Source organism: Gallus gallus, chromosome 3, assembly GCF_016699485.2.
Source record: "Gallus gallus isolate bGalGal1 chromosome 3, bGalGal1.mat.broiler.GRCg7b, whole genome shotgun sequence".
Lineage (NCBI taxonomy): Eukaryota > Metazoa > Chordata > Aves > Galliformes > Phasianidae > Gallus > Gallus gallus.
Window position 1 is genome coordinate 33,238,493 of NC_052534.1, and position 22,225 is coordinate 33,260,717.

The 22,225-nt window shown below is 40.3% G+C and overlaps 1 protein-coding gene across 3 annotated transcripts in view; it reads right to left on the reverse strand.

The window, feature by feature from the left end:
* The window catches only part of PRKD3 (protein kinase D3), a 46,091-nt gene that overhangs the window by 20,673 nt on the left and 3,193 nt on the right, over positions 1-22,225 (reverse strand). For all 3 annotated transcript variants that reach the window (XM_015283746.4, XM_040697708.2, XM_015283745.4), the window contains exons 2-8: positions 20,775-21,808; positions 9,615-9,753; positions 7,759-7,890; positions 6,926-7,083; positions 4,656-4,845; positions 1,882-1,959; positions 507-690 (exon numbers count right to left, since the gene is read on the reverse strand). In XM_015283746.4, the coding sequence (XP_015139232.1) occupies positions 507-690; positions 1,882-1,959; positions 4,656-4,845; positions 6,926-7,083; positions 7,759-7,890; positions 9,615-9,753; positions 20,775-21,065 (1,172 nt within the window). In that variant the 5' untranslated portion in view covers positions 21,066-21,808. The remainder of the gene's footprint in view (positions 1-506; positions 691-1,881; positions 1,960-4,655; positions 4,846-6,925; positions 7,084-7,758; positions 7,891-9,614; positions 9,754-20,774; positions 21,809-22,225) is intronic.

Sequence of the window (22,225 nt, forward strand, 5' to 3'; positions counted from 1 at the left end):
GTTTAAACAACCCTTCCAGCTCTAACCATTCTGTGATTCTATGAATACATTATGTGAGTCTATGATGAAAGACTTCAGAGAATCACATCCTACTTAAAGCAATCAGCTGCCTAGAAAAACTAAAATATAAGTATTAAAGTGTCTCTAGAGTAATTATTTTTAGATCAACACTTGTACACTAGTAATTAAATTAGGTTCAAGTCACAGAGATCTTTCTCACATCTTTGCCTTAAGACATACTTTTAACCACGGTTCGATAATTTCATTTTATTTATTTAATAACATTCATAGCACAGCACCTTCCCAATTAGAAGAGAACTTATTATTCTAATTTACTTACGTTTTAGGTTTGCCTAACAAAACCAAACCAAACCAAAAACAAACAAACAAAAAAAAACCACCACACAACTCAAAGCTGGGCTACTCAGAAACACTTCTCCTGAAATTTTCCTTTAGAATATTGAGGAATGTACATCCAGAGCACAAAAATGCACGTGATGACTTACCTGATGGTTTTGACAGCTTCTTCATCTTTGTCTGTATCAAGGTCAGACGGATCCATAAAAAAGATTTTGTCCTCTGGAGTTGAGGACTCCTCAGTATCATCCAGACCCCGACTACCATCACTATTCATTTCACTGCTATCAACCTCCATTGGCAGGTCCAAATCCTGGCCTGGGCTAGCAGGTTCTGTGAGCAACACAGGACGCAGATATTATTTTAGAGCACAATTAAAAAACAAAAAAGGTAAAAAATTGTTCTCCATTTCACATTTATGCAAGTAAATATCACAGTGCAATCAGAATATAAAAAATCCTCAAGATTTTGCTAAATGATTCAGAGCGTGCTAATCAACATTATCAATTTGTTTCTGTTAAATATCAAAGGAGACGCAACCAAAACAACACTCATACTGAAACACTCATAGTGAAAATCTCAAGGTCTAAATTTGCATTTCACTAAGTAATTCTGTCCCACAGGTGATCAGTACGTCAATATTATTCCTTCTAAAATATAAATTAAAATATAAATGTAAAGGACAAAAGTTTTTTCTGGTTTGCTGGGCTGTCTCCAGTACGTCTATATCTCTCTTTTGCTGGGGAGCCCAGATGGAGACACTGCTTCAGATGTGGCCTCAGGAGGGCTGAGTAGAGGGGAAACATTATCTCCTTTTCAGCAAAGCACCACTGAAATGACAAAGAGACTGGAGCATCTCTCCTATGAAGAAAGCCTGAGAGAACTAGGATTGTTCAACCTGGAGAAGAGAAGGCTCAGGAGGATCTCATCAGTGGATAGGAATCAGTGCAGGGAGGGTGCAAAGACGTCAGAGCTAGGCTCTTTTCAGTGATAACCAGTGACACAACTAAAAACAATGGGCACAAAATGGAACACATGAGGCTCTGCCTGAATATTTTTTCAACTGAATAACTTTTTAACTGTGAGGATGTCTGAGCACTTGCACAGGCTGCCCTAGAGAGGTTGTGCAGTCTCCGACCCTGGAGATACTCAAAAGCCATCCGGACACAGTCTTAAGCAGCCTTTTCCAGGTGTCCCTGCTCAAGCAATCCCAGTTCTCTCAGCCTTTCTTCGTAGAGATGCTCCAATACCCTCATCAACTTCACAGTCCTTAGCTGGACTCTCTCCAGAATGCTCATGCCTCTCTTGTACCACACGACACTTGCCAACACTGATGAAGTAAAACTGAAGCCACCAAAATAAATTTCACAGTGAAATCTTAATTCTCAGCAATCTCAAGTGAAGGAACTGGAAAGGTAAAATAAAAACACGTAGAATAGTCGAAGTTGAGAACATCTAAAGCTGAAGAATCTTTTTAAGCCTCCAAAGACTTGTCAGTATTTGCAAGCATGTTTCTCATCTTACCTCCATTGAAAACGACCTCTCCAAGACAGTCTTTAGGTACTTTAGATGCACATCGTTTGTGACAATTGAATCTGCAATCTAAAACAAATGATAAACAAGACCATGATACCAGAATTTTACTCCTATTCAAGTAGACACATTCAATCACAACTTCCATCACAAGCTTCAGTCAGATACATACATTTGCACATAAAAGGAGACAGTACTGATGAGATCACCTCCAGAAGGAAATGGACAATCTTGTCCCAGTGTCTTATGATGATGTGTCAAACCAGTTTACTATGTCAGCACTTTCCCTTCCAGGACAGAAGTTTTCTGATCTCTAGCTTTCTTTCTGGTTATTTTGTCTGTTATGATGTAATTTTTCCCATCCTCTAATCTGCTCCACACCCTTTTTTCCATTGCTACTTGTTTTAAATGTGTCATCTCTACCATTTTTCCCCATCTGCTGCCTAAGATTTGCAGCCATCATAGCACTAGGATCACAATCCTAAACCACGGAGCAAGAATGCTTTGCAGTTAATCTCAAAGTTCAGCTCCCCTATCATTCAGATCATACATTTGGCCAGGCAACAATGAAGCTCCATTTTTGCCTGCCCTAATTTCCTTGGACGTCAAGCTGACAGACTAAGATACATAAAGCCCAATGTGGAGATAGAACATTAACTTGGATGTGTGCCATTTCTGCATTTGAGTAGGCAGTATCTGATATCCAACAGTCCAGCACGCACTAATAGCATTACAGGCATTTCCTTTATTGGTAGCATCACCATAATTTCCAACCACATATCTGCATCTTGAATTTTAAACTCCCTACTGTTCTCACTTTTGGAAACCGACAATTCAGTCCCTTTCTGCTATCATAGAATCATGGAACAGTTTAGGTTAGAAGGAACTTTAAAGATCATACAGTTCTACCACCCCCACCCACCACAAGCAGAGACATTTCCCACTAGATCAGTTTGCTCATAGTCCCATCCAACCTGGTCTTGAGGACTCCCTGGAATGTGGCATCTGTAATAAATCACAGTAACCAAATTACAAAATACAGGATCTGGATCTGACTTGCTAATCAGAAGCTCATTGTGCTTTCCTTTTATACACAAAGAAATTATTGTCTTCCCACTTCAAGTAGCTGAGTAGCCAAACCCTGAGGCCAGCTACAATCCTGTTTAGTTTCCAAGCGCCTAAGAGGAAGCATTCAAGAAAACCAACTAACTGTCCTTTCTGTAGCAGTGTTTTCAGTCTGTATTATGGAATATGGTTATTTCACTAGCCTGAAGGGGGCTGGAACAGACAAGATGGTTCAGATCCTACCAGGGAACTACTAAAAAGACTAACTTATTAGGATCGACTCATTCATAATGTCCATAAAAACACAATCTCAAACAGTTCCCAGGTCTAGTTCATGACACTGTTCCCAAGAGGTAGTTTGCATACAGCCACTGAGGGCTGAGAGGCTAAGAAAATTTGCGTGTGAGTACAGGCCATTTTGTCCTAGTTGACTTAATTTATTAGCCTCAAAGATCAACTCAGAGTTCAAAATCAAGCCTGGAGGGATTAAGAAATCCAAGGCTCTGAGATACTCAGGAACATGAGACTGCTGAAAGACCCCAAGCTCTGGGAATGTGAGCAAAAAAAGTGAGTGGGAAACAGTAAAAAAAAACGTAGCAAAAAGCAGTATGAAAACGTGTTGATTGCTTGACATCAGTTGCTGATATACATACAGCACCAGGCTGCTTAAATGAATATCTCTTCATATATCTATTTCTTTTCTTTTGTGCGCAAACATAGTAGTTTTTCTAAGGTCATTTTCTATACCTAAACACTATTTTCTACCAAGAGTTATTCAGTTTCCTGAGAATGAAGTGGCAACACCATTTGTTCAGTTGGATATGCAATCACAACCACTGTAAATGGTCAGTAGCATTTAAAACTGCTAAACATCAACTATAGGCTTCGTTGTTTATTTATTGCAAGTATCCAGGAGATACGGTGACTGAAAAGTCAAACAGTTAGGGATGCAGACTTTGAGCAGGCTACAAAAACTGAAAATTAATAAAAAGTAAAATGGAAAATAGAACTATTCCCCATCAGCAGTATTTTTAGTCAGCACAGAGTTATCACAGATATAAGCCTAGAGTTTCTGCCCTAAGTGACCTCTTCCAATGTGTTGATCTTTGGTACTCACATTTGATAAACTTGTGTGAGAGAAATGAAAAATCCTTACCCTACTAACTTTTAGGATTCTCCACTACAGATCTCTTTCCTGCAACAAAGCTAACAGATCTGTACAACCCAGTAATGAAGAGCCAGAAGAAAAGCACAATGACATAGTTATGTCCTGGGATAGGCATGGAGGAATCTGAGAGCTGAAGTCTTGCATGTGAACATATGCTCAACAAAAACCACCTGATGGAGCCTAATCTAGTTCAGGAAAGGTACCCATCTTTATAATTTTTTCCAAAAGATAATAATCACTATCCTGTATTAAAATAACGTAACAAAAAATACTGAAGTCTTTAATGATGAGTGTAGAAGACAGACATTTAACAAAGGGGAGGATTTCCTGTTTTTATTAATAGCTTAGGATTATCACTGAATTATGGTGTTTCCATTCCAAATGTGATTAGATCTCAGTTTTCATAAAAATACATAATGCATAGTTTACTACACTGGAAAGAGGGGTGCCATAAGCCTTTCCAAAAAATGTATTTTTTTTCAAATATTATACTGCTCTAATTCATATCTGTGGCAGAATAATAAGTGCATACCTTTACATTGCATTCCTTGACGAAAAAGGCCCTTGAGCAGCCGTTTGCAATACTGGCATATGGTGGGACGAGTATAAGAGTGAACAGCAAAGGTGTGGGGAACCTTCACTCTGCAAAGCACCATCTTTTCCATCCAGATGGGACGGCCACTCCAGGAAGGAATCCTTTTACTAGGTTCAGGGCAGCAGCGCTAGAATAAAGAAGGTATACACATAGGACTTACACCAAAAGAATTCCACCTCATTGTAAAAAAAAACCAAAAAAAAGTGGAGTAGATAGTGACCACCTGAGAAAGCAAAATCTGGCCACGAGGCCTTAAGAGCTACACTCTGACGATATATTAAAGAAAAAAAAAAAAGAAAAGGAGAAGCCTTGCAAAGCACAGGAAAGTTTGTATGAATCTTTATTTCCACAGGAATTAAAATCCCAAATAAGGTTAAAATTTTTGTTTTTTAGAGCAACCTGGTAAGGTTCATAGATAGCACATACAGATCAGCATATATAGACCCCACGTAGATACTAAAAGGCCACTATTAGACCCCCCCCCCCCAAGCCTCCTCTTCTTCAAGCTGAACAGCCCCAGCTCTCTCAGCCTGTCCTCACAGGGGAGATGCTCCATCCCCTGGATCATTTCTGTGTCCCTCTTCTGGATGCACTCCAACAGGTCTACATTTCTCCCGTATTGAGGACTCCACATCCGGACACAGTATTCCAGATGAGGTCTCATCAGCACAGAGCAGAGGGGCAGGATCACCTCCCTCAACCTGCTGGCCACACTTCTTTTGATGCAGATACGGCTGGCTTTCTGGGCTGCAAGGGCACATTGCTGGCTCATGCCCAGCTTACCATCCAGTAGTACCCTCAAGTCCTTTTTGGCAGGGCTGTGGTCCGTCCTTACATCCCCCAGCCTGTGCTGATATCAGGGCTTGCTAAGAGCCAGGTGCAAGACCTTGCACTTGGATTTGTTGAACCTCATGAGGTTCACCTAGGCCCACTGTTTATCCTTCCTAGGTCTCTCTGAATGGCATCCCGTCCCTCTGGCGTGTTAACTGCACCACACAGCTTGGTGTCATCCAAAAACTTGCTGAGGATGCACTCAATCCCAATGTCAATATCACTGATGAAGTTAAAGAGCACCAATCCCAGTACTGACCCCTGAGGAACATCACTTGACACTGATCTCCATCTAGACATTCAGCCATTCATCACCACTCTCTGGGTACAATCTTACAATGAGTACCTCATCCATTCATCAGTCCACGCATCAAATCCATATCTTTCCAATTTGGAGAGAAGGATGTTATGTGCAACTATGTCAAAGGCCTTACTGAGGCCTTACCTCGGTGGCTCTCCCCTTGTCCACTGATGCAGTTACACCATTATAAAAAGCAACAAGGTTAGTCAGACAGGGCCTGCCCTTGGAAACCAAGCATCCCTATCACCTTCCACTCTTCATACGCCTTAGCATAGCTTCCAGGAGGATCTGCTCCGTGAAACACTGAGGAGATACTAATAGGTCAGTAGTTCCCTGGGTCATCCTTTTTACTCTTCTTAAAAATGGGTTCTATACTGCCTTTTCTCCAGTCACCAAGGACTTCACCTGATCACCATGACGCAATTTAGGTAAGTGGGAAAGACTCCTTTTACCCTTTAGTGAAAGTGGCAATGAAACAAGTGCATCTAATAACAGTCTGCCCTATCTCATGAGTATATCCAATGAACTCTCAGCAATCGTAATACCCATCATAGCAAATAACAATTATGGGTGATGGTTTTACTGTATACTCTTAATCCCCTGCACCCTCCTTGATAGAGGTTGGTTTCTTAAGATTTTCTCTGCAGAATGTTTAACAGCATACCAGGAACATTCTCGCCTCTCCCTTGATAAAAGCTTACAATTTGTTCTGACTTAGCCAAACGACTATTCTATACTGATACAGTAATTACAGAATAAATGTGTATTATGAGGGCAGCAAGGTATTTTATCATTCCCAAATTCAAGGTTCTCATAGCTCACATAACCACTAGTGACAGAATAACAACAAAGTAACACATAACTTATCATTTCCTTCCATTTCTCACAATAATAATAGTTATCTGTAAATGTCTCAGTCTAGGACTCAACAGAGATTTAAAAATGAACTAAAACCAATCACAGTGGTTAAGTTAAGCTCTCTCACACTCATTTTTAACCACATACAACACTAGCTACTTCCCCAGAGATTAAGAGTTTTAAAACCAGGAATTGTTTCCCCTTTCACATTACATACCTCTTCAGAAGCAGAGGATGTGTATTCAGCTTGTGCTGGTCTTGGAACTGAAAGCCCCGCTCCTGGTAAAGACACGTTAGACAGACGCCTTTTTCTCACTCCACTACAGTTATTTGGAATCTTGAAGGCACACCGCTTATGGTAGTTTAATCCACAACCTGAAGTAAATGATTTTTCAGACAAAAAAAAATTTAAGTAACAAAAATAGTATCTGTATTTCGATAAAGCAGTAGAAAAATGGGAACAAAACGAACGGTAAAGAAACAGACTGTTCTGTTAAACTCTCTTAATTTAGTGTTCTTGATGTGATTCATGGAAACAGCTTTTTTTGCACTGCTGGCTTTATTTATTGATTTCCAGTAAGTGCAGCTCTAGAAACAAGGTATAAGACTCTGAAGCAGCTGATCTCCCATCTCTCTTCTCCTCCCACCAGGAGGCTTTCATCACTCTTCTGCTCTGGAGAACAGAAGCCAAGGAGCAGGGTTGGTACCTGTCAGCAGGCTGCAGAATGTTCCGCAGCCAGCTGGATGAAGGCCATAAGCAATGGGATTTCCCTTCAGGAGTCTCTCCAAAGAATGTGCTCCTTGTACAAGGAACAAGTTTATCAGCTAGATATTTATTCAAAATGAGAAGCAAGTACAATTCTTAAATTGTTTGCCCAAAGTCACACACAATTTGCATTGAAGTCAGGATCAGAATTCGGGTTTCCAGATGCAAACTTCCAACACTACTAAATACTACTTTATTCCATACTGAAAAAGATGTATTTTCCTCTTCTGTATCTGATACAAACACCCACAACAAAAATACAACAAAAAAAATCCCAGACTTACCTTCACATTTTAGTCCTTGTCGTACCAAACCCCAAAGCATCTCTCCGCAGTAGTCACAAAAAGTAGGAGCCTTGTAGGAATGCACATAAAGTGCATGAGGACGAATCTGGAAATCTTCCACTGTCGCCAAAGCTTTTAAAAAATTGCAGAACGTTATGGTTCTTGTCATACAATCAACAACGTATTATTTCCACACACCCTTGCTATAAAATGGCAGATCCAAAGAACATTAATGAGCTGTTTACATATCAGTATTACGCTGTATAACATTTAAATATGCATTTTGTGTGGAATACTCTGTTTTCAGAGAGCTTGTTTATTAAGGAAAAAAATCCATCAGACTTTGTAGGCTGACAGCCACAACTAATCAACAGTCTGAGTTGGAATACAATTTGCAATTTTCAGGCTTTGTTGTTTTGGTTTTTTTTCCATTTCATGTTGAAAGGGAAACCTCCCTCATTAAGTTAAGAAGGAATAAAAAAAATACAAGCTTTATTAAAATCAGCTTAGAGGTGAATAACTGTTAAAAACTTAATTTTCAACCTGTTTAGCAATTAACAAAATTTTCAAACCAAGGACAGGTTAGACTTTTATCTTCCACAGGACTTCCTCAGTAAAAAGCTATTAGATTGAACTTGTCCAAACAGAACTATGGATAGAGTTTCCATGGAACACTGGAAACTTGACCAATCCTCTTCTGTTTCTTAAACAAGCACAAATATATTTAAAATGAGTTTTTGTCCTCTTGCTCTGGAATGTAAAAAACTGAACTTACGGCAACATTTTGTTCCCTTAATGGCTATTATTCTTTGATTAAAATGTATATATACACTCTTAATATTCAGATTCCCATGTCTCAGTTTTAAAAATCCTATTGAAAGAGATTTATTTGTCTTCAAAATGCCTCAGTTTCTCGTGGTCTGTCTCTATAAGGAAACTGTCAGAGATTGTCATAAAGAGACATGAAAAAGTTTCCCCAATGTGCCATTAACCAGAAGTAATGAAAAGCTCAAACCAAGATGATCAATTACTGAACATCCTAAACTTGCCTAGAACAGTGGGTCCTGAATTGCAGCCAAGAAACTCAGCCTTATGACTCTGAAAATCACACTTTATTGACCCACGTAATAAATCTAATCCCAAGACAGCCAAGACTTCTGTCTTTCTAGAATACAGCCTCAGTCTGGGACTCACTCCTCAAAGCCCTGAAACACTGCTCAGTACTGGTGCAGCTTCTATTTGCAATTCAACTAGCAAGTAGTAGCTGACTTTTATTTGACTTCAACAGAGTATTTCTGAAACACATACAATCTAGGTTAGTTAGGGTATGTTTTGATATTACTGAAGAATACTACATGCCAACATGTAGCTACAGACTTTATGATTTTGAAGAAACTATTTTCAAACGCTGCAATAACTCTTAAGACTGCGTTCTTATGGGTATGATTCAGCAACTGCATTTATATGAAGCTTTTAGCAATACAAATCATAAATGTAAAAGCTACAGACTGAAAAAACCATCTGATCTAAGCAAAAGAAAACCAAACAACGCTGTTGGAAAAGTAAATCCTGAATACTACCTGCATTTCACCTTCAATAATTAATGAATTCGAACAAGATTAAAACATGGCAATGAAACAACAACAAAACTTAAGTTAGTAAGTTTTAGTACTTAGTACTTATGCTTCAGTACCACTCATATTTTCTTGGAAATCTCTACCCCAAAAACACTGACCTTGTGTGAGACTACTTAATCAAAAGAGTTCAAGGCAAGCATGATATTAATAATCCATAAGGGCCCATTTTCTTTTAAGCAACCGAATAAAGTGCTGTTCCACTGTCAGAATGATACCTACCAGAGAGAACAACCTCCACAAGATCACCCTCATGTATCTCTTCTGCTGATGTAATCCGTTGCAAAATATTATCTGAGTTCAGATCATGCCGGAAGAGGAGAATTTTGTCATACATGCCAAAGAAACCACACTCCGGGAACTGTAACAGAAAGTAAACTCCAAATTAACACATGGCTTTTGCTAATCCTATTCACAAACTGAACTTTTTTTTTCTTTTTAATAATAGCTACAGAACTTCTGTGTTTTAAGTGTCCTATGGGAAAAACAAACAAACAAGCAAACAAATCCTGATCTACTTGACTTATTTTTTGAGGAAATGGAGCATTTGGGGTTTTTCTTTGGGTTTTTAATCTCTGACATGTGTAATCAGTCTGGCCAACCTAAAAACCAACGCAGATCTTTAACTCAGCTTATCATCACCTTCAAGCCTCACTTTGCAGACATTCTGAGCAGCCAGGCAGTCTGCTCCAGACACCCCAGGAGCACCTGCCACATTTCCTTAGAGAGGCAAGCAAAAAAGGCTCCACACTGGCATTCCACAACAGTTTAGATTTGCAGATGCAGGAACTCAATTCAACCCAATGACACAGGGTAATACTCCAAATTCATACAGGAAACAGATATGGATGGTCCTAACCTGGAGGTAATTCAAGGCCAGGCTGGATGAGGCTTTGAGCAACCTGGTCTAGTGGGAGATGTCCTTATCTACAACAGGAGGGTTGAAACTAGATGATCTTAAAGGTCTCTTCCAACCCCAACTATTCTATGACTCTATATAGTACATAGCATGCTATATTTTCATGACATTTCACTGAAAATAGTTTTTTTTATTCTGTATTTGCTCCACTCTCTAAAATATTGGTGAATGTTATTAACTTATTAAAATGAACAGTTTAAAAGTTAACAGACAGTTCCCAGAGAAAAGGGGCAGGAATAGACCCTGGAGAGCAACGAGTATCAATCAATCAGCTTCTTTGGCCCTTTTATTTAATGCAGAACTCAATCAAACTCGAGCTGTGAATAAACACACGGGAGTGCTTTACAGATGACAGGAAGGGTGGGAAAAAGCATAGAATAGCAAGAAACAAACTTTCAATTGATTAGGTAGCATACAGACTACAGTTTGGTAATTTAGAACTTGCAATAGTCAGTAACAGGGTCTAAAGCCTGTGGTATATCAATTGTCCTTAGCTAAAGTAGCCAAAGACTTGTTTCTACCAAATCAAACACATAATGAAGGTATCCGTCCTGCCCATTGTTTTCACACTCCCTTCCCACTCAGAGAGAAAATAATTTCCTCTTTCCGGCAGCAGTTTCATCCAAAATGTTAAAGTGACCCTCTCTGTTTTGGTGTGCACGTCCTGTACATTTAAAAACTTGCACAATAGGCTTCTGTGGGATGCAGAGGCCTTGAGGGGCTATTTTACATTCTTTGCAAGAAGGTAAAGGGGTTGCTCACTGTCCAAGTACTGCCAGGACTCCAGTGGCCCCTTATACCAAATCACAACAGATTTTCCTCCAGTCCCACTAACAGAAATACATATTTGTAAATCTGGCCCTTCTGTAAAGCTACAAAGCCTTCTGTGTTCAATTACGAAGGAATTATGTTATATTTACAGGACTTGAATATATGCTCCAAGGTATTACTCCTTGATCTCATACATACTGTTCAGCCATGTATCACATTTAATGTTAGCATCAATAACAGAAAGTTATCACGTCCATGCTGAATTCAGTTTTGTTCTTCAAAAAAGCTTCTAATTATAGCATATCAATTGCATCACGTTGCTGACTAACAACTCCAACAAAAGGGAGAGAAAGTTGGCACAAACAGAAGCTATCTGCCTGCAGATAAATGTGATACTTCTTCTTGACACTGGCAGGTAACTTCAGCTGTCAGGAGGGACAACTGATGATTCAGAGGTGGTCTGAACTATTGTCTCTTTGTTCTCAGTTCACAAACTCACCTACAAACCACAAATTTTATGGACCATCTACGATATTTCACAAATTGAAGACCGTTCCTTCTCATAGAGATACATCTCTTTTTTTTCATTCCTCAAGTCCATAAATCTATCATGCTGCTGACAGAGTATAGAATCATAGAATTGCTCAGGTTGGAAAAGACCTTAAAGATCATCGAGTCCAACCACAACCTAACCATACTACCCTAACAACCCTCCTCTAAATCATGTCCCTGAGCACCACATCCAAATGGCTCTTAAACACATCCAGGGATGGTGACTCAACCACCTCCCTGGGGAGCCTATTCCAGTGCTTAACAACCCTTTCTGTAAAGAAGTGTTTCCCGATATCCAACCTAAACTTCCTCTGGTGCAACTTGAGGCTATTTCCCATTGTCCTGCCACCAGTGAGAAGAGAGCAACCCCGCTCTCGCTGTAAGCACCTTTCAGATACTGGAAGAGAACAATAAGGTCTCCCCTCAGCCTCCTTTTCCCCAGACTAAACAGCCCCAGTTCCCTCAGTCTCTCCTCATAGGGCATATTCTCCAAGCCTTTCACAAGCCTTGTTGCCTTTCTTTGGACCTGCTCCAGCACCTCAATGTCCTTTCTGTACTGAGGTGCCCAAAACTGTACACAGTACATGAGGTGAGGCCTCACCAGTGCCGAGTACAGGGGCAGGATTACTTCCCTAGTCCTGCTCACCATACCATTCCTGATAGAAGCCAGGATGCCATTGGCCTTCTTAGCCACCTGGGCACACTGCTGGCTCATATTCAGCCAACTGTCTATCAGTACACCAAGGTCCCTTTCCATCAGGCAGCTTTCCAGCCACTCTTCCCCAAGCCTATAGGGTTGCCTGGGGTTGTTGTGACCAAAATGCAGGACCTGACACATGGCCCTGTTGAAACTCATCGTTAACCTTGGCCCATCGATCCAGTCTATCCAGGTCCCCCTGTAGTGCCTTTCTCCCCTCAGGCAGATCAACACTCCCTCCCAACTTGGTGTCATCTGCAAACTTACTGAGGGTGCACTCAATCCCCTCATCAAGATCGTTATTAAAGACATTAAATAGAAGCAGCCCCAGCACCGAGCCCTGGGGGACACCGCTTGTGGCCGGCTGCCAACTGGATTTAACCTCATTGACCACAACTCTTTGGGCCTGGCCATTCAGCCAGTGTTTCACCCACACACATGCTGGGTGTAGGGTATTCCACTCCAGTAACTAGAGATCACAATCACATACAAAATAATAATAATAATAATAATTCTTATATAAGCTACAGATGGATACTCAAATCCTCTTTGTGACAGCAAGTGTAATCATTAAAAACACAATTTCTGTTACATTCCTTAGAAAGTAGCATCAACATTAACTCCGAATTTTGTAAGCAACACTGTAACAGCTGTAACTAAGGTCTGGGTTTCATGTAAATTGCACACTTAGACTCAATTTATTTCTATGGAATAAAAGTATTGTGAAAGAAAAAGCAAAATCATCCATTAAAGACTGCTAGAACAGTTGGCAACAACATCCTCAAACAGCTCTACGTTAATTAAATTGACCTTTTAAGCTGTTTGTTGGGAGTGCTGATGATACTGCGGTTACATGTTTTACTGCCCTCATCTCTCAAAAAAGAGTACACCTACACATGGATGAAATGACTTGTCTGTTTTCACAACCGTAATATTGAACCCCATAAAAGATAACACGTCTATTTACAAACACCATCCTGATAAATGGCAGATTTACAATCCCTGGCTGAACAAGACTAACAGAATTCTGTGCTAACAGGTACTGCAAGATATCTCCGTACAGCTTCTGCAGATGCATGTGATAGACTTCATTCAAGACACACTTCTATACATTTTGTACAGCCAAATTGTTGGGATACCTATGTATCCATACTGCCAGCAAGTAGAAAGACCAGAGTGAACCAAGCGCCAACAACTAGAGTGGGGCTGCAGCCTCAGTAGCTTATGTATTCAGGTGCCAGCAACTGGGGAAACTGGGATCCAGCAGCCGCTGCTGGGCAGTGCACTTGAGCCCAGCATGTTTATATGCGTACGATGCCACTACCAGAGCTTCACCCTGAACTGCCAGAGGGAGCAGGATGAGGCTGTTAGTACTGCTTGTGCACACACGAGTGCACAGTGGGGGAACACAGCTGTGTGTGTGCCACCCCTGTGCCCGTGCCCACCGGGAGCACACAGCCTCGCTACTGCCTGAGCCTGCAGCTGTCTGCAGGCTGCCGGATTCAGCCCTCCCTAACCACACCTTTCACATCTGATAAGTAAGTCCTGCCCATCCCTTGCATTCCCCTGTTAGAAAAGAACAGACCCTGCTGCACAGAGCCCCAGAGCATTCCCTTCCATACGCCTGAGCTCAGACCACACTTATCAGACCGCACACAGGCCTGGGCGCCCCGGGCTGGCTGCCCTCTGCACAGCCGGCCCTGAGCAGCACAGGTGGCCCACGATAGCCCACACCTAACATGCTTGGCTCAGCTTTGGGGCTCCTGGCAGGCCTGCAGTGCCCTGCTCTGCTTCCCAGCGCCATCAGGAATACAGCATTCCCTGCCGGCACCTCAGCCAGAATGTGTGTGGACTGCTGGCCAAGAACAACCTCATCGATTAACACAGGGATTTTTTTGTTGAGGTATTTCTTCCCCCCCTCAAGTAGTATCTCTTAACAGAATGTTTACACAAACTTAAACTATACTCAAGTTGCCCACTACTTAATTTTTCTCTCTTGTAGCACAGCACAGTACAGCTTTTTTAGCTGTCCTTATGCTCAATTACATGAAGCTGTTAAGGAGGAACGCTATCGAGCTCCTTTGATGCATTAAGAGCTCATAATGTAAACTTGAAGACAAAACTCAAAGCAGAACTTCTTTAAAGCCTGTTTTATTTCACAGGATTATGTAGCTATTACTTTCCTGCCTAAAAGCCCAAACCATCTGCACAGTCACTCAGAACACAAACTGCTAATCCCAGTATCACGATGTTTCCTAAAAGCAAAAAGGAGACTGTTCCCAGTGCTAGCAGTTCCAAAAGAGCATCTAACTACAGGAAATCACTTGTGGGAAGTCTATGTATGCGACGGACTGTGCCAAGTTCATCTCTGGTACACCAGAGATACGCATACATCTTCATGTATCAACGTACATGAAGAATATATGTGGTCCTTTGTACTGGGGCGGAACTAGCACAGTTATCACTACTGCACTAATAGGGTGATGCTGGGAAGAACGATTGGCATCGCTCGAATGCTTTAAGTAAGTATTACAACATGTCTAGTTTTAATCGATAGCGCATTACACCGTTCCTTTTCCCCAGACAAATGCAACACACAACCGCCAGTATTGCTGGAGCAAAACACAACTGGGTTTCTTTCTATCTTGGCAGTAACTGAAAAAATCCTTCTAGTTCAAGTTCCAGGACTTACTTTACGAAGTTCTGGACCAGTTGCCAAAAATTCACACTGGGGAAAAGCGTAGGCGGATATTGTTTCAAGATCCAGTATCTCATGACCCATCATAACTCAAAACAAATGCTTCAAATCACTGGAAGTTAATCCCCAAGTCTAATGGTGCAAAACACCCATTACCTTGGAAAGTCTCTTCGTTCACTGAAATCACTCCCATCCATTCTCCTGCATGCTTATGCAGCCATCCACTCCCACTCTTTAAAACTGCGTGCCAAATCACATTATCACACAGAGAACTAGGCTTCAAGCATGGTGCATGAGATACTTCCCTCTCCGGATGCCTCAGTACAGACATACTTGGACTACTGCTTGGCTAAGTATCCAGCACAGAAACCTATTAACACACTGCAGATGCTCTACTGCCCCGCATATATTTCATCTCTGTGCTCCCTACTCCCCATTTTATTGAAGGCCCGTTTGCTTCTTATGCCCCAGCTCTCTTAGTCTGCTGCCTTATTTAGGTCCTACAAGGAAAGCAGATGGTAAGTCAAAAGGCAGACCAACAGGGAAGAACATTCAAATACAGCTCATGAGTACAAAGCATGGTTTGGATTAATTTTAGAGCCACTCAAAAATAAGCACCGTGAACCATTACAACATTAATTTGGAGGGGGGAAAAAAGTGGTTACAGTATCACTACCTTTTTAGTACACCAAAGTACTAAAAATGGATCTCTATAACTCTGAGAGCAACGTAGATCAATTGTAATATGATCCTTGCAATGGGATTCTTTTACTTCTCAGTATTTTATTAGTAAAACATCTGTTAACAGTTTAGAAATCATTTTAAGCTTCAAGTCAACACCTCTGCCACAAACGGTTTAGATAGTTGCCCATTATTACGACAGTGTCCAAACCTTCAGAAGACATCTCATAGTCATTCCACATGTTTTGGTCTTTTCACAACATTTTTTACCCTCTTCAGAAGTCATTAAAGAAGAACTATCTATCTAAACCACTGTAGCTCAGCTCCATTAAAACTGAAGCTCTTCGGTATACAAATAATACAAGCATACAGTTCATTGTCACTTGGTTAGAAAAGACTACAGCATTATTTGTATGTTTTACATGTCAGGCTTTCTTTCCTCTAACTTTCAAAGCAAAACATTTGGACACATCTCCTCAGCTTTTGTGCTCTTCCTCCAAGTGCAGTTCATCTTCAAAGAAAACTGGCTGGTTTTCCAAAGAATCCACAGACTTCACTCATAACTCAATTATGAACAACAAAATCTCACCCAGACTAATTAAAATGAGAGGTAGAACAATCAAGAAAGCACATACATTTCAAATTTTCAACCAAGGAATACTACGTACCAGGACCAACACACTTAGAAGTGCAATTGAAGTACAAAAGCACAGAAGAAGCAGAAAGACTCACAAACAGATGTAACATGCACAATTTAACTCCTTTTGAATGCAACTATACTTGCTGTGACTGTTCTCAACACCTTACACAATTCAGAGCACTGAATAAATAAATGAGTACACATTAAGCACTGTGTAATTAGCTATAACAATTCAAAGCCTGAATTTAGGCAAGAGAAAATGACATACTGTGGAACAAAATAATCAGGGAATTAACCTTAATAAGAAAGCGTTGATAAGAAGAAATTTAAAGCAAACAGTGACACCGTAAGACTGTGTAGAAAGAGAAAGATGACCAAAAAAAAACCCATGAAAAGAATAGTGAAGAAGATTAAAGTACAAAGAAGCACCAAGAAAGATAGGAATCAGGTAGTCATAAGAATACAAGAACAAATTTGATGCTGTGAAACAGACAATTACTTAAGCAGTTGAAAGAGTGATCAAGTTTGGATGATCAAAAATGAGGACAACAAAAACGTTATTCCCAGCAATTCAAAGACAGCAAATACAGAAGTAACAGGAATTGAGATGAAACCAACAGATGCAAAATATGCATTTCAAACTTATACATTAGCAAAGGAGAGAGTTTTGAGGCCACTACAAAGATAGAAGTGAAAAAACAACATACAGAAGAGATGGTTCGGTGATAGCAGAATTGCAAACATTGTTAGTGGAGATGATTTAAGAACAGATCTGAAACAGAGACCATAGAAGAAAAAATTACTTTTGGAGGTGAACTCAGAAAGATAAGATCCAACACAGGCACAAAAAAAATACAAGGCAGGATCAAATTCAGTAGGAAAAAGATAAAAGAAACAAGGGTAGCAAGCATGAATGGAAAACTAGAAATATAAAGGCAAAGGAAGATAAGGAAAAGAGTGACAAAGTAAATTTGGGTTGGCTTTGGTTTTATTTTTTCCTTTTGAATTAGGAAGTATAGCCACAAGATGTTATGAAAATACAGAGGGAAGTTTATTAATCAGTAGGACAGAAGAAGTGCCCCCCCTTGACTGTAAGTGGGTGCAGTGAAGCGGAAAAAAGAAAAACTAGATTGGAAGATTAGAAACAGATTGTAGAGCTTGGCAGCATATCAGCACTCAAGTCAAAGAGAAGGCGATGGTTAGAAAGAGTGATGACAATTTTGCGCAAACACCCAAAGACAGGAGAGCAAATGGCCTATTTCAGAGCAAAACGTAGCACGGCCTCTGGAAGAAAGGTATGTAAAAGAGGAGGATGCTGCATATGACTGAAAATGAGAAGTATGAAGTATAGGTTAATTGACAATAAGGGTAGATAAGAGAAGTTCCGAAGTCACAAAAGTAAAAACATGTTTAAGAAAAACTTGCCTTGCAAATACTCAAGCTATTCAAGTAATAACACAACAATAAAATGTTTTTTCATTTACAGCTTTTACTTTAACTAGGAGAAATAAGTAAACTGGAATAAAGCACTTACAATACCATATGCTGTCTTACATAATTCTCAGCTTGCAGACAGCGGTGCATCACCACATGCAAGCTTCTAGTTCTAGACCAGCAAACAGCATGCTCTGCTTCTTCATATCCGGAACAAACAGTGTTTAAACTCAAGATTAAGAACCTGCCTTCGCAATACTTTATCACTGTGCAAGGACACATTCTGCCCATCTACAACTTCTTCTACAGACGTCTCCCTGCTTTTAGACACACTTTCTACTCCCATCTGTTCTTGCTTTGGTTCTTCAGACTCTCCCTGACAACTGTATGCCTGATACTTCAATATACAACAATCTCCATAAGGAATGAACAGAGAAGATAGATTAAGACTAGGATCAATAATCTTCTGAAGCATCCCTATCGTGTTTAAAGCCAGGTTTTGCTGAGGACAAATTCAGCTTAGAAACATTCTTTTAAGCATTCCAATATGCAACACCATTAACATAGCAATCCCTGAATTCAACTTGAAAAAACAGTTTTGCTCCACTCCTGATGTTCAGGCCATTTTTAGCAGAGCTGTGAGACACATCAAATCTTTGCATTGCTCATCAACCTCTCCTGCAAATACATGTCTGCTGCTTCTTTAGTTTCAGTTCTGCTGATGCTACTTTTAAGCACCCTTCTGCAAACACCGAACAAGCTGCACAGAACAGCAGCATCTGAAACAGGAAGCACAGCTGATCATCACCAACACAGAAAGACTGGCAAGACAGAAGACACTGTGAAAACGCATCAGGTAAACACAGTGCTTAGTTCCTAACCAAACTGCTCCCTCAAGTAAGTTCTGTTCAAGATAGGCAGAGAAATACGAGTCTGAGATATGATTTCAATGAGTAAGGAAACTTCTATTTAATCCTAGTAGAGTAAGATACCATTCAAATAAGAAGATAAGCTATGAACCATTCCAAATATAAAAGATATTTCTCCTTTTTCCTTAAAGAAGTGCAGCAGTAAATAGCAGGCTAACTGCACAATTATCACAAGAACAGACTACGGTATCCTAAAGCTGATAACCAGGAATTGGTCAAGAAAAGACAGTTTGAGCTAGCTGCACAATGCCAGAGCAAAGGGAAGCTTTAACACCACTGAATTTCAAAGGCATGCCCAATAGCTTCATGTCTGCAACTGGAAAAAACAGACAGCCATATGCACAGCAGAACACCGTTTACAACTTTTTACACAAATCAGAGATTTACATATTAGCACTAACACATTCAATATGCTTGCAACAGCCACCAGATCTATGAATAAAATGCAGGCAGGACATATTACTGTCAGATAGAGGGTGGAGGGAGGATATTGCCACTTGCACACTGGGTTCAGAACTACTTGTGAAAGATGAATCCACCGTACACTTCCTGATGAGTTTGCTGCTTGCAAGCATGCACTCATTGAGTACTGGCAGCATCAGCTGCAGAGCATGCACTGAAATAAAGCCAGATGGAAAAAGGCAAACTCTGATCCCAAAATCTTTACCAGTTTTGCAGTAGATTAGGCTCAGCATGTAATAAGCTCCTTAAGAAATTGAGCTAGAGAACAGAAAGGAAAAGTAAGTGTGAAAAAATTTGTTTTCATCTATCTTCAAGAGAGAAGACAGGATATATGCACACACAAGAAGAAGGAGTTACACAGAAACAAAAAGGCCCTAAAATGGCTGCAAAAGTTGCACCTAACGCACGTAGTACAGGGGAGAAAAAAAGAAAAAAGAAGAAAAAAAAGGTTGACCCACATAACTTGTCTGTTTAGAAAGGCACTAACATGATGAAGTACATTGTGGTAAGCCATAAAATTATTATGAAATCAACTTGCCTGCCAACTAATTTGTAAACATTTGGAAGATGCAGTAAGTTGTGAGATGGGGAAAAAGATATGCAAGCATATGCAAACAAGAGTTCATATAATATTTGCATTCAGTTTCTCTCAAACTATTAATGGAAAAACAACCATCTAATAAGACTAATCAACAAAAGATGCCAACCACAATGAAAGACATGGAGAAAGCAATTCCCTACAAAATAATCTACCCTCAACTTCCTTTAGGGACAAAAACAATTATTTCATAATTAACTGCATGAAACAATGTTAACTGTTTCTCAGGCTGGTTAGTAGTATCTAACCTACCTAATATAAATAAGGACAAAATTGGACACAAAATGGGATCAACATTATTTCATTCTCAGAGAGACAGATTTTTGCAACAGCCTAACCAACATTTCAAAAGTGTGGTAAGATTTCTTTCTCTTTTTTTTGGTCAACCATCTCTGAATAGGCATTATGATACCAGACCTCTCATAAAAGAGTAGTGCATGTATCTGGTATAAGGAAGAACAATGCCAGGGCAGCGTGAGCTGTTCAGTGGGGTTTTTTTGTTTGTTGTTGGGTTTTTGGGGGGTTGTTTGTTCTTTTAATTACTAACTAGAAACAACAACAACAGCACCATGCAAGTTCGGAGGCTCACAGTGCATTTCTGTAGCCACAACTGGTCCCCTGATTACAGCCAGCTCTACTGTACCAATAATGCCTCATAACAGCAGGAGGAAAGACAAATTTAAGTAAAAACCCAAGACTCTGATGACAGTCACTGAAAGCAAAAAACACATGCACCATACTGTGAAAACTAATCCTTGAAAGGAGTTTACTACTACATTTCTTTTATTGGATTTCACAAGCGAGAATGCAACAGGAAGGTTTACTCTGTTTAAATTGAAAGCTTCTATCTCGGGAGTCAACTAAATCTCTTTGTGTGCAACTGCAAACACCTACCAGGGATCTCTGTATCAGACTTGCTGAGCATTTCACACTGATATTCCTAGCAGTTTGTTACAGAACAACCGCTGCCATCAGCAGAATGTGGTGCTGTTATATCATACCTTCTGGTAAACTATAGAGCACACGAGGTCTTTAACAGCAGAGAGGGACAGGTCCTGAGCTTCAATGGTGACAGTCTCCCGTGTGAGACCAATCTGCAGAAGAAATGAGACCCCATGCATAGAGCCCCGGGAGTTGGTGAGGCTCTGTGTGCTGAAACTGCCATTGGAGAGGCGGCTGGAGAGCCCCGACAGGGGACTTGAAGACAAACTTGGGGTTTGTGGTGCAGCAGCATGACACGTGGGTGGGGAAAACTTCTGTAAGGATGGGGGAGAAGAGTCGTTTGCTGACATCTGACTTGATTTAAACTGTCGAGATCTCCCTAGTAGTCAAATTCTAAGAAAAATGTGGTCAGTTCTTGGTTTGAAATTAAAACAAGGATATCTAACTTTTCCTTTCTTCGTTCAGTAAAATGCCCCTGACCAGTAAAATGTGTTCATCTTCCCTTTCATTATGTGCAAGCCAGAAGCTGGAAGTTGCTTCAATTTAAAGGTTCCCTTTCCACAGCCACAATCAGATGATCAGAAGCAGACTGCTTTCCTTTAGCACCAGGTCCAGACAACAGGGGCTTACATAAAGGCCTCAGAGAAACACACCAGCTCTGTTGTTTTATATTTGTCCTTCATTTTTGTGTCAAAAATAAAAAACAGAAAAAAAGCTGGAAACGCAGATGGAAATAAACGTTGGTCATTCATTAACAGCGTCCTCTCTCATCTAACTCCACAGGCTGTATGCTAAATGCAAATCCATCTTCATGCAGACAGTCATTCAGAATGGAAAAAAAAAAAAAAGAGAAGGGTATCCTTAGGCAACAACAGAAGTCCACGTGTCTGATGAATCTCCTCCTTCTTCAGAAGATGTCTGAATTCACAGGACGTGATGAACTCAGAGATCAGCAAAGGTATCCAACTTCATCTTTATAAAGTATTTTAGCTCATGAAATGCAGGAGCAGAATTTCTGGAGACACAAACACATTAAATGTAACATCCAGATTCACCCAAATAACCTCCAGCATTCTGAAGCGTTGTACTCTGCCTGTATGGAAAAAGATACAGTTACTTCACATGAAATGCAGGAATTTGCATTGCCATTAATTCAACTCTACTTTGAAGCAGAAGAATCACCAGTTCCATTTGCTCAACTGCAGGGTAAATTAGGAACATTTTCTACTTAAAACTTGAAATCAAATCTTTTTATACTGTGTGATACACAAAACAAATCAGACTTCATGCTGCCCAGTACATTACCACGTCTTTTAATTAACAGCAATTTAGAATCATGGAATGGTTTGGGTTGGAAGGGACCTTTAAAATCACTTAGTTCCAACCCCGCTGCTATAGGCAGGGACACCTCCCTCCAGACCAGGTTGCTCAGAGCCCCATCCAGCCTGGTCTTGAATGCTTCCAGAGAGGGGGCATCAACAACCTCAATGGGCAACCTGTTCCAGTGTCT